The sequence below is a fragment of the Prunus persica genome, chromosome G1 (genome assembly GCF_000346465.2).
Source record: "Prunus persica cultivar Lovell chromosome G1, Prunus_persica_NCBIv2, whole genome shotgun sequence".
NCBI lineage: Eukaryota > Viridiplantae > Streptophyta > Magnoliopsida > Rosales > Rosaceae > Prunus > Prunus persica.
In genome coordinates, this window is record NC_034009.1 from 45651431 (window position 1) to 45663822 (window position 12392).

The following is a 12392-nucleotide window of genomic DNA, read 5'->3' on the forward strand; positions in this document are numbered from 1 at the left end:
TGGACAACAACCCAACAATCTTGCAACCTTCTACTTTTCATAGTTGATAGAAACCTCAATTTCAATTCATTCAGGCATTTGTGAGTCACTTCAACAGTAATAGAGAGTTTGAATCTTCGTATGAGAGAGTATTCAACACAATTGTGATTCGCTAGGGCCTTATGATTTGAAGTGCTACAATCGTAAAGACGTTGTCATTGTATTTTGGGAGACAAGTGCTGATCAACCATGAGCACCATAGTGAGGCGTAAATTATCTTAAGGCCAGAGTGTCGAGCACTTGCCTCGACCAATTTTCATTGTTTCTAATCCATTTTTCGTGTACATTTATCTTCTTCCTTTTTATCACAGATTCTGCGTATTGAAAAAATGTTTCTAATTCATTTTTCAAGCACTTGCCGGTCCATTTTTGATAAAATATAGCAATAAACCCTTACTTTTCCTAAATGCCAGTATACTAACCTGGTCTTAGCAAGAGGCTTGTGACTTAAGTTGTTAAAAACATTTACCTTTGCATCATAAGTCCTAGGTTCGATTTCTCATCCCCCAATATCGCTTTGTATTAAAAAATAAAAATAAAACTTGGTCTTAATGTAGATCTTCAAAATCAAATGACAGCAGCGTATGTCCGAAGGACCGCGAGACTATCACCTCAAATCACTCGAGCGTCGTACTCTTTAGTATCGCCAAAACAAGTTCAACCCCTTTAAATAGTTAAATCGAGTAGGGTTGGAGTTTTATTAACTCATTTATTACATGCCCAGTTAAGCAATTATAAACCACAATCGATAAATACTTGCTTGGCCTAACAATTGTCTGATTAGATATTGGATCTTAGCGCACTTTCCTTTGCAACACATCCAGTAAATTTACATGTACACGAAAAATAACGCGGTAGGAAAAATAAGTCAAAAGCAAAGTATTTACCATACTATGAACTCGACAACTCAATCAACAGCATAAAGATTTACCCAACAATTACTTGCATCATAACTTTGTATCACCAAAACTTCTGTCTGCCTGAAGCTGACGGGACTTCATGAACCACCTCGATGAAATGGACGACTACACAGGTGGCCTTGATGGTTCCCTCACGTGCACTTGCTTGCATAAAGCTGTTGTACATTACAGAGTAGAGGAAGTTCTGGACTTGTGAATCTTCTCGTCTTCAGATGTTGGAGGCAACGAGGACGATGAGACCACTGCACGATACGAGGAAGAAGCAAGTTGGGCCAAGGCTGGAACAGCCCCACCTGTTGATTTTCCAGAAGGCATTAAATAACAGCTCTATTAGAGGTTTGCAGAATTGTAAAACAAGATCCAAGTTTTACACGCATTGAGTGTTGCCCTTGCGTAGTGCCAGACGGTGAATACAAAAATGACGACAAACAGATCTAAAAGCTGAAAGCACCATCTCAAAGTTCACACCAGCAACAAGCACTAATTTCGAAACTATGCTGTGATCACCATTATAAAGCTCCAGAAATTTTAGTGTGTTTCGTAAGTTCATGGATTTTGATTTGGCATATTTCATTGAGCAAAACATGTCAGTCTGTCAATCAATGGTATCTGCACATGTTGGTTCTGATTTCAGCTACAACTCATACTTTAGGCTGTTAAGTAACTTAGATGACTTAGAATTGATTGAGCTTGTTCACTTGGTTATCATGTTCAATGAAAGCTAGTAACATGTGTCGATTGCTATCACTACAATGTCATACTCAGTTCATTTAATTATCTAATCATTCTCAGTCTTTTTTATCCCAAGATTTTCAGTTCAATCATTCACATTTACTCTTTCTTTTCATCTTATTATTATTTATTAAATTATATGCTAATTAACTTAATTTATTATATAAAATTCAGATTTTTCATCTGTTATAATTTACAGCCTGACTAAGTTAACTTTAATTAGTTTATTTCTCCAACAAAATTACTCTCACTAGACATTAGCAAAAGTAGTAAAAGCTAATAAAATAGCTCACACTGATGATCTTAGATAATATAACAAAACAATCACTGACCTGCCAAACCTGCACAAGCTGAAGAGAATACAATCACAGGCGGAGCCTACAGTTTCAAAAGGAAGACTTATGTCATTCACAATCTTTTTAAAAGTAAGCATTGAAAAAATTAGCACATACAAATAACGCAACAAAGCAAGTTCAGGAACAACCCAAAACCTCTAAAGTTTTAGGAACATAGATTGAAAAGTGTACATATGCACAGACACAAACACATGCAGATGAGTAACCAAAATAAATTGAAAAATGCAAACCATGAAAAACCAAAATAATTTAATTTTTTTCCTATCAACCAGAATAAACTTTCATCATGTGTCATGCATTGGCTATTTGTTTCATCAAATATCTAGACCAGTCACACAACGAGAATGTAATATGTGGGCCATTTGGTTACACACCAAAACTATTTTCTATTTCAGAAAACAAGTGTTGCCTCTTAGAAAATGAGAAAGAAAAAAATGTTTTTAAAGTACCAAATTCGAGAAGCTCTATTCGATGGGAGGAGTTTGCCACCGAACAAAAACAGTTTTTAAAATGGAAAACACTTCTCAAATTTAATATTAAAAAAGTTTTCATTTTTAAAAAAAAACAAGTATATTAGAATATAAAGAGATGTCCAAGATATCAATAGAACAAATCGAATGAAATATAATCTTGAAATATGTCTATAAATAAAAACATATAATCCTGAAACATTTAAGAGCCCAAATTTTTTCTTTATAAGGAACAAATATTTTATTGCAAAAGCCAGCAGTGTACAATGTCCAGCAGGGACAAGAAATCCACCAACCAAAAAGTTCAACAGAACCTTTCTAGATAACCAGAAAAGAACTCTGGCCTACCATGTACAGAATTACCAATACAGGGCTACATCACATCATTTGGGATGGCCTCCTCGTTCAACAGCCAAACTCTTTTGTTTTTTTTGGTCAAGAGTTCAACAGCCTAACTCCACATATAATATTAAGTCAGCCCGCAAATTTGGCACGAAACGCAACTAACACAATGTAAAATTTTCATTTTCACATTAATATCCCATCTCATAACTACAATATGGTATTTATATAAACCAAAATAAGTCTTGGTCCCAAAAGGTCAAGCTTCTTTCCATGTTATGAACCCAAACAAGGAAATTAGTACCCACCATTTTACAATCCTGAGTTTTGTTCGAATTCAAAGTTTATTTTCTCCATCAAAATACACTGATACTGACATTCTCATCCTTAGGGATAAGAAGTAGGGTATTTTGAAAATAGTAAAAGAATTGAAGAACTTACACCAATGAAAAAATGTAACCACATAGGTCCTTTTACCCATCTCCGAACAACAGGCATCACTGCACCAAGAAAAAAATAACGAAGATAGAATTAGATATTAATATTTTAATAAACCTTTCTGCCAATACCTCAAAACAACTCATGAAAGGTAGAAACAGAAGTTCACAAGAATGCATGCATGTATGCATAAACACAGTCATTCAACCAAAAACAAAAGCATAAACACAGACACGTATATATATTTTTGATTGCCAATAACATCTTATGACATGTACAAGCCATGGCAATGTACAAAGGGATTACGATACTTGAAGCAAATTAATTTTTCATAGCTAAGGAGGGAAATATTTTATGAGAGAACATCTTCAGCTCTGCTTTTCCATGTTTAATGAATATCATATCATAAAATTCGTTTTGTCATGCCTGAAAACCAGGATTGGTGACTAAGTGGAGGATTCCATAAGATGAACATTTCACTGTCTCACAATTATTTTCTAGGCCCTAATAGTAATATGTATGGGTTCAGGTGCCCTAATCATGCATAAAATAAGCATGAAAAGACATCCCACATTTTTATGGAACAAAGTTTGCACAAGATAGTACATTCCACCACCCCTTCAAGAATTTTGTCCTCGAAATTTGTACGGGTAATGAATTTTCTCCTTGAAAAATTCAGAAATCAATATCTTCCTAGGAAATTCCAGTATGTCATAATCTTATATTAGGAGTTGATCCCTCCAGCATTCTTTCCTTTCCAAATTAAATGAGTCTAGAAGATACCGGCATGGTGTCAATGTACATAGTATCACATTTTACCTTCCTAAACACGAACCTCAAAACAAGTACTCAGTCAAGTTCATGTGATCCTTTCTAACTGACATTAGAGACTGCGCATCCATTAGGATTGATCACCATCTTTTCAATACACTACAAAAGAACTGCCTTAGTATCTACAAGGCTCTCCAAGAGTACTTGGGCCCGGTAGTCTATTGGGCTAGGGTTCTAGTTGCTTCTTTTCAGTTTCCCATTCCAATTAGGATTTGGTTCACTTTCATGACTTTAGTTTAGTTTTCCTTTTCAATCAGGTTACCCTTTTATGCTAGGGTTTGATGGCTATATAAGCCTAGTTAATAGTTGTAATAAGGGTCTTTATCAACTTTATTCAGAAATTACAGATTATAGAGCTTCTTTTCAGTCTCTTTGCCCTAGAACTCAATCATATTCGTTCCAACTTCTATTCTGTTGCTTTATCCAACTATTCTCTGTACAGTTCATCTCTGGGTTCCGTCTCAACTATTATTTTGTCCTATTCTACCTGCTGGACAGCAGCTTATAGCCGCTGCCCTGTATCACTCTGTCTTTGCAAACATATTCTTTCTTAACCACATCTCATAATACAGGGATAGGCAATTTGAAAAATTTGTGAATATACATTCCACATTAGGATAAAAGGGACTAAGTGTCCAGTCAGACCCCACATCCTGAGTTTGTGAAAAGCCCACCGGTCATATGAAAACGGGAAGCCGCAAACATAAGTTGTAACTTGCACTATTACTAGGTATCTACTTGTCTAAATACCTTCAAGCACAACTAACCCACTACCTGAGGCACACTAGCTTCAACCAAGTATTGCATTTGATTTCAAGTCCAAATGTTCGACACTGCTATGGGTATTTTGGTTCTTCTATCCTTAAATCTACTATAGTAGCACCTCTAAGGGAAGAAATGTCACCTCCAGGAGGGGTGAAGATCTTAACTACCAAGAGGTGATTCAAATATGCACTCTCAACACAATACCAATAGTGCACTCCTTGTTTATGTACCAAAATTCACATTTGGAGGTGGATTTTGCAACTTTCCATTGAAGCCTGACTCCAGGATTAACCGCTTAAATTCTAATGTATTCCTAGCATAAGTTTAGGAAATTATGTAAAACAACACTGGCGAAGTTCCGTTGTCTTTTGGGCACATTAAAACTATGCAACCTACATAAATAACAGTTCTCAAACCATTCTACCCTTGTATCAATCATGGACCTTTTATCCCTCCACAATCAAAGCACCACCAAGACAAACATCATATCAATGTCACAATCAAGCATATAGTGACATCCAGCTCCCTTATGTATTTAAAGTACATATTCAAAATAACATAACACCATTACAATAAGAAATCTTATTTGCATATTACACTAGTTCTTGAGGAGTTGGGATTGAGGCTTCAAAACAAACTGGCTTGTCAAATAACAGGGTCAAACAGGCACCCCAACCAAACAAAGAAAACTTTTTTCGAAGTAGACTACCACCTAAGCTCTATTGCCATAACTATCACACCCCAGAACTGGTGTTGGTGACTTAATGGAGAATTCCAAGAGAATTATGGACATTTGCATTACTTCACAATTATTATCTAGGCCCTAATATGTATTGATGAAGTATGAATCAAAGTTTTTGGTTCAGTTGCACCAATCACACACCTTCATATTAACTAAAATTTATACAGGGATATTACACCTTTTTGTTCAATGTTTTTGGAAGAGCTGAATGCATATTACAATACAAACAATGGCCATAAGATGATGAGATACTATGCAATCAAACAATTCGGAAAGAAATTAAAAATAGCAGAAATTTTTATTGAAAATAGAGGAAAAGTAGAAAAGTAACGAAAGGAGGAACAGGACTCCATCTTGTGCTTACAGAATAATTAAAGAAAACACTGCCAAACATCAAGGTAAGAAGAGAAAATATACATATTTACAAAACTCCACTTGGGGGGATAAGAGAAGATGTTTCACATATGTTATGGAAAAAATAAATAAACACCCTAAAAATTTTAGAAAATGAACAAACGACAGATGCCTACAAATTCTTAAACACTGAAGCCTAAGAAGAGCCCAAAAAGCTAACTCTATTCCACAACTCAAAGCATTTAAGAATGTCGTCATGCCAAATGGCATAAATAACAGTTCAGAACAAGCGGTAATAACCATACACCAAGAACGCCATTGGATGAAAGTAGATAATCTTAATAAAACTGAATAAAGAAAACGAAAAATAGATTACCATGGTTGAATCCATAAAAAGCACTTGCTGTGCCACCAACCGCAGAGCCAATCTGTACCATGACACAATCACCACACAAGATCATCAGTCCAAATTTCACTTACCAACTAAATTTCCCAATACATGTATGCGGCTGGTAAAATAAGAAAAGAAGAGAACAATACCATAGAAAAGCTATCCCTAATAAGAGGTGGAACGGTCCACCCGCTAGTTTCCATCTCCTTAGAAAGAGGACCAGCACAATGATGGCATCTCATGCTAGTTGTAGGTTTGGAATCAGCCATGCCTTTCTCTATCTGAGTAAATTCTCTACAAAACCCTTTGAACAGTGCACTTTGTGGCACCAGATCTCCACAATGAAAGCCTGTAAAAGAACTTGTGTCAGCTAAGAAATTTGATCACTCAATTCAATTTCAGCTTATACAGAAATTAGCAGAGAATATGTATGGCTAAGATTTATATTCAATACAATCAAGAATATGCAGAGACGAAAAGATTAAGAAATTTACAGTACAAGCATGCAATTGGTTTATATAATTTGTCCATACTTCAACTTTTTCCGGTTTATGCAAAAGAATATAGTATCTTTCAGAGAGAATATAAAGGAGAAGGAAAAACAGAGCTTAAGCAAGATGATCCTATGCCATTTGAATACGCAAAGTTTGAGAAAGAACAATGAATCACCCAAAAAAAAACAAGGAAAACAAGGAAAACAAAAAATTACCCAAAGTAGCGAGCCAGAGGAGAGAGAGAGACAGAGAGAGTCGCAGAGATGAGAGCCTGAGGATGGTGTGACGCCGGACTGATGGTGTGCGCCTCTGCGGTTAGGGTTCGAGTCTTTGACTGAAAGAGAGACGGAGTCGCAGGGTTGAGAAACACGGAGCCGGAGAGATGAAAGAGACTGAGTAGCAGAGAGATGGACGGCAACAGAAACACCAATTTTTTATTTTTTTATTTTGAAATCTTTTTGGGAAATTGACTTTACGTGCTCACTAAACACAAATCTTTATTTAAAATACAACAAATACTCAATTTCCCACATAAAAAGCACTAATAAATTGCCTACCACATAAATACTTCAATATTTGACGCTATGCGGATCCTCGAACATATATGATATGGAATAAAGATGTAATAAGCTACTTATGGATGTAATCATAATTAACATCACTACGGACGGACTATCAAACCCTTTAGGCCATCTCTAACCATAAAAAGTGTATTTAATTGGAATTTTAATAGATTGTAATTACAGAATTTTAATATTGAAGAAGTAACGTGGGGATGGATTTTGGGGTTAGAGCTTGCTGGTGGTGGTCATGGGGAACGGGGCGGGGGAGAAGAAATGGGTAGAGGGAGAGCACAGAGTATAGAGAGAGAGAGAGTTTTATTTTTTATTTTTTATTTTTTTTGATATTAGATATTTATTCAAAAATTGATTTTAGCATGACATATTACACAAAAACTCATATATATGGCGCCTATTTGAAGCAAAAAAACTCAAAACAAGCCACTTGTCATTTTCTAATTGGTTCTTAGTGTGTTAAAATAAGAATCAATTAGAAAATAACAAAAGTTGCTAGTTTTGGATTTTTCACTCCAAATTGACTCTCTACAAAAGCTTTTACATATTATGTCATGTTAAAATTGGTTTAGTAGTGAAATCCTCTTTATGTATTCGCTGCATCAACTTTCTTAACCAGATCAGCTTATTTAAGAAAGATGCAAATTTCGAAGATTAAAATCCGTAATGGGAGGAAATGAGGCATGTAGAAGGATATTGTTCTTAATTGGTACAGTCCAGATAGAAAAAAAGAAAAGAGCACGAAGAAGAAGAAAGGGAGTAGAAATACAAAAAGTCTGGTAACAATCTGAGATTTGAAGCACCATAGTGGCCTTTGAAAGTTCTGGTCTGGTCCCCTACTATGGCTAATGGCATAGTGCATTTTGCTTTCTCTGTTCTTCAACTTTTTCTTATTTTTGATGCCGCAAATGGGAAAACCCATCGCCATAACTTTGTGGTGTGTACTCTCTCTCTCTCTCTCTCTCTCTCTCTCTCTCTCTCTCTCTCTCTCTCTACAATCATGTTTGTAAATTGCACGCCCTTTTGCAGGTGAAGTCATCTTCTTATACTCGACTATGTAGCACTAAAGACATCTTGACTGTGAATGGGCAATTTCCAGGGCCAAGTTTGAAAGCTCATAGAGGAGATAAAATGATCATTAAGGTCTATAACAAGGCAAACTACAATATCACTTTTCATTGGTACGTGGCTTACTTGAGCAATTTTATAAATATATATGTTTTGCCAACGAGGTCTAGCCTAGTGTAAATTGGCCTTGATTTGTAGATCGGCGGTCTTACATTTTTGAACCCCATAGCGCTTTGTAGTGTTTGTGTGTGAGCAATCCCCCTTCTCTTTGTAGTTTTAAGCTATCGCTTGCATTCAAAAGTAAGCAAATATACATGTTATGATGATCAATTTGATTAGAATGTACATTCAATTTGCAGGCATGGAATTAAGCAGCCAAGAAATCCCTGGTCAGATGGACCTGAGTATATTACACAGTGCCCGATTAGGCCAGGAAACAAGTACACTTACAAAATTGAGTTTACAACAGAAGAAGGAACAATGTGGTGGCATGCACACAGTGGATGGGCAAGAGCAACAGTTCATGGTGCCATTTTGGTCTATCCAAAGCCTGGTTCTCACTATCCCTTCTCCAAACCCTATGCAGAGGTTCCAATCATACTAGGTAACATAGGAAGATAATTACAATTAAACCCTAAAAGTTGTGACAATAATATATGCTTGCTATTAAATTGGCTCCATTTGGAAAGGGGATGTCAAATCTGGAGATTTTGATTATATTTTTAAATTGTTTACTTGGAAAGAAATATGTATATATAGCAGAAGAAATCCACCAACTTCAAAATCATTCATTGTATATACCAAGTGATATTGAATTCATAGCATATATTGCGTTGTATTGTATGTAGTAATTTGAAATACATTATATTTATAGTATTTTTATGACTTTTCCCAAAAAAACTATAGCTTATTTGCCAAATTCTTTTTCTATCCAAATCAAACCTCATTTCTTTTGATGCTATAGATAGGCTTACTTTAAAAGGAATTTTTTTAATAAATTTGTTTGGGGAATCCATAATGCAGCACAGATTGACATAGATAGTACTCCGAAAACGCTATTAAAAGTATGAGTTAGCGTAAACAAAAGAAATGTGTCCGTCGACACTACGAAACACACCAAGTCTTTTCATAGCATTTTTGAAACATTATTATCCAAAATTTTAGTCAATAGCGTTTGCAAAGCATATGTATATGGCTTTGGCCACATATATTTTCAAAGCATCAAGGCTTTCTTCAGTAACCCTAATATTCTTCTTGTTGTATAGGTGAATGGTGGAAGAAAAATGTAATGGAGATACCAAGAAATGCAAATATAACAGGAGGAGAGCCTATATTGTCAGATGCATATACCATAAATGGGAAACCAGGCCATCTCTATCCATGCTCCAAATCAGGTATATCCAAACTCATCAGGAAATCCATATACATAGATAGTCTTAATAAAGAAATAACAATTAAATTTGAACTACTTAATTACAAATACATATATGTATATGTCACTTAAGTATTATTTTTTTTCTTCACAAGGGCAATATTCTAAACTATTTTAATGTACGGGAAGGGGGGTTCGAACTTTGATACAAGTGGACGAACACACTGCCTTGGCTAACTAACCTAACACACATGTTTGCATGGGTTAAGTATTAATTGATAACATTATAATGTAACATGTATGCATGCAGGGATTTTCGAAATGACAGTGGAGCATGGAAAAACCTATCTGCTTCGGATAATTAGCGCAGTAATGGATGAAGAGCTTTTCTTTGGCATAGCAAACCACAAAATGATATTGGTAGGAAGAGACGGATCCTACACAAAACAAGTTGTGACCTCTTACATTATGATAGCTCCTGGCCAATCCATGGATGTTTTATTACAAGCAAACCAACCCCCAAGCTTCTATTTCATGGCTGCAAGAGCATATTCAAGTGCCATTGGAGCTGGTTTTGACAAAACCATGACAACGGCCATTCTCAAATACCAAGCTTCATACCATGAACCTCCCGAATTCCCTCATTATAAATTTCCACATCTGCCCCCTTATGATAGAACACAAGCATCAACTGACTTCACCAAGAGAATCAGGAGCCTTGCAACAAAAGATCACCCAACCAACGTCCCATTACATGTAAACACCCACCTCTTCTTCACCATTTCAGTAAACCTCCTTAATTGTAGTAACAAACCATGCACTGGTCCTTTTGGTAAAAGATTTGCTGCCAGTGTGAACAACATAAGCTTTGTCGCCCCATCCATCGACATACTTCGAGCTTACTACTATAAGATCCCGGGAGTTTTCGAGAATGATTTTCCCAAAAAACCCCCAATGGAATTTAATTATACCGGTGAAGATCTTCCTGAGAACCTGTTGACACCTTCCTACGGCACGAAGGTGGTGGTTTTGGAGTACAATGCGAGTGTTGAGCTGGTTTTGCAAGGAACTAATGTCCTAGCAAGTGATAACCATCCTGTGCATTTGCATGGATATAACTTTTATGTTGTTGGCTGGGGCTTTGGAAACTTCAATCCCAAGAAAGACCCTTTGAATTATAACCTTGTTGATCCCCCAGAGGAGAATACAGTTGGAGTCCATAAGAATGGTTGGGTTGCAATCAGATTCAGAGCTGATAATCCAGGTCAACTATCCATTTTCTATTATACTAAATCTTCATAAAATTCATATATAACTTTGTTTATGATCTTCATTTAAATTTCAAAAATTCATATCTAATTATTTGTATGGTTGATGCAGGTGTGTGGTTGATGCATTGTCACATAGAGCGCCACCAAACATGGGGAATGACTGTGGTATTCCTAGTCAAAAATGGTAATAGTCCTCAAAATAAAATTCTACCACCACCTCACGATTTGCCTACTTGTTGAGGGGAGCACGTCCTCTTGTTATAACTGGATTTATATTTAGTGTAATAAATATGAAAAACGTGAATTCATATATGTATTGAGCTTAGAGCGCTCAAAAGAAAACTTAATTTTGTAAGTCATATTCATAATGCTAACAATTTTGTGTTGCTCAAGCAAGAGTGTATGTTTATATTACTTGCTCATGTTTTGTGTCATATCGATCGACTCACTTTTTCAACAAGGAGGTACTCAAGGAAAATTGGATGAATACATTATCTGTCTTAGTCCAATAGACTTCCATCCTTGTTCTCTTTGGTGGTATCTTTTCAGGAATGAAGAGTCTGTTTGCCCTTCCTCTCTTGATTTTCCAGTTGTAGGCCTAGTTTTCCTCCACATCTACTCCCCCACTACTCTTCAGCCATTTCACCTCTCTCACCCTTTTTTTCCTCTCATACGTACACTCACCCTCTATCAGTCCATTTCTCTCCCCCTTTCCAAGAAAACTTAAACCCTAAAATCCTCCTCTTTCTCTAGAATTTTCTTGGTTGTCTACTTGTTTGTTGCTGTTGTTTCTCCCCTACAACCCATCCTCGTATCTGAGATCATGTTATGGAGGTGTGGGCTTTGCAGTTTAATGGTCCATTTGGACCAATACCTGCTCATGGATCACTTGAGCATGATGAATGTTGGTGGCGCTTCCTTCTCTAATCCCACGCTTTACAGATCCCCTTTGATGGTTCCCCTGAACCTTCTCCTTCTTCCTATAGCTGCGGCGGCGACGATGACTGCTCGGTGTTTCTAGGGTTTGATTCTAGGATTTTTGTGTTTTGGGGGTTACCATTAGACCATTACTCGAGTATTTATTGTCCCCTTTTGACTTTTACTTTTCCAGAGTTATTATCCGTATAAATAATTTAGTATTTTCTCGTTTAATACTCGTATTATACACATACGTATGCATTTTTCAATAATACTTCCGTTTTTTGTACAGGTCTTAAAGGCTCGGTAAAATA

The 12392-nt window shown here is 36.2% G+C and overlaps 2 protein-coding genes across 2 annotated transcripts; one reads left to right on the forward strand and one right to left on the reverse strand.

Moving 5' to 3' along the window:
* Positions 814–7977, reverse strand: LOC18793643. The gene is made up of 6 exons (XM_007227502.2): positions 7090–7977; positions 6530–6729; positions 6366–6417; positions 3301–3359; positions 2024–2069; positions 814–1252 (listed from the first exon to the last, which is right to left on the reverse strand). The coding sequence occupies exons 2-6, from the start codon at positions 6647–6649 to the stop codon at positions 1125–1127; spliced, it is 405 nt and encodes a 134-aa protein (XP_007227564.1). The 5' UTR covers positions 6650–6729; positions 7090–7977; the 3' UTR covers positions 814–1124.
* Positions 8291–11400, forward strand: LOC18791644 (laccase-14). The gene is made up of 6 exons (XM_007227239.1): positions 8291–8386; positions 8479–8630; positions 8877–9121; positions 9783–9911; positions 10200–11153; positions 11270–11400. The coding sequence occupies exons 1-6, from the start codon at positions 8291–8293 to the stop codon at positions 11398–11400; spliced, it is 1707 nt and encodes a 568-aa protein (XP_007227301.1).

What these genes read in the sequence shown, in the direction of transcription:
- LOC18793643 (XM_007227502.2), bottom strand. Translation starts at nt 6,649, where the DNA reads ATGGCTGATTCCAAACCTACAACTAGCATGAGATGCCATCATTGTGCT. An exon ending in TTTTTATGGATTCAACCATG is followed by an intron (nt 3,360 to 6,365) that starts GTAATCTATTTT and finishes TTCTTGGTGCAG; the next exon opens with TGATGCCTGTTGTTCGGAGA. An exon ending in GGTTACATTTTTTCATTGGT is followed by an intron (nt 2,070 to 3,300) that starts GTAAGTTCTTCA and finishes TTGAAACTGTAG; the next exon opens with GCTCCGCCTGTGATTGTATT.
- LOC18791644 (XM_007227239.1), top strand. Translation starts at nt 8,291, where the DNA reads ATGGCTAATGGCATAGTGCATTTTGCTTTCTCTGTTCTTCAACTTTTT. An exon ending in AGAGGTTCCAATCATACTAG is followed by an intron (nt 9,122 to 9,782) that starts GTAACATAGGAA and finishes CTTGTTGTATAG; the next exon opens with GTGAATGGTGGAAGAAAAAT. An exon ending in CTATCCATGCTCCAAATCAG is followed by an intron (nt 9,912 to 10,199) that starts GTATATCCAAAC and finishes GTATGCATGCAG; the next exon opens with GGATTTTCGAAATGACAGTG.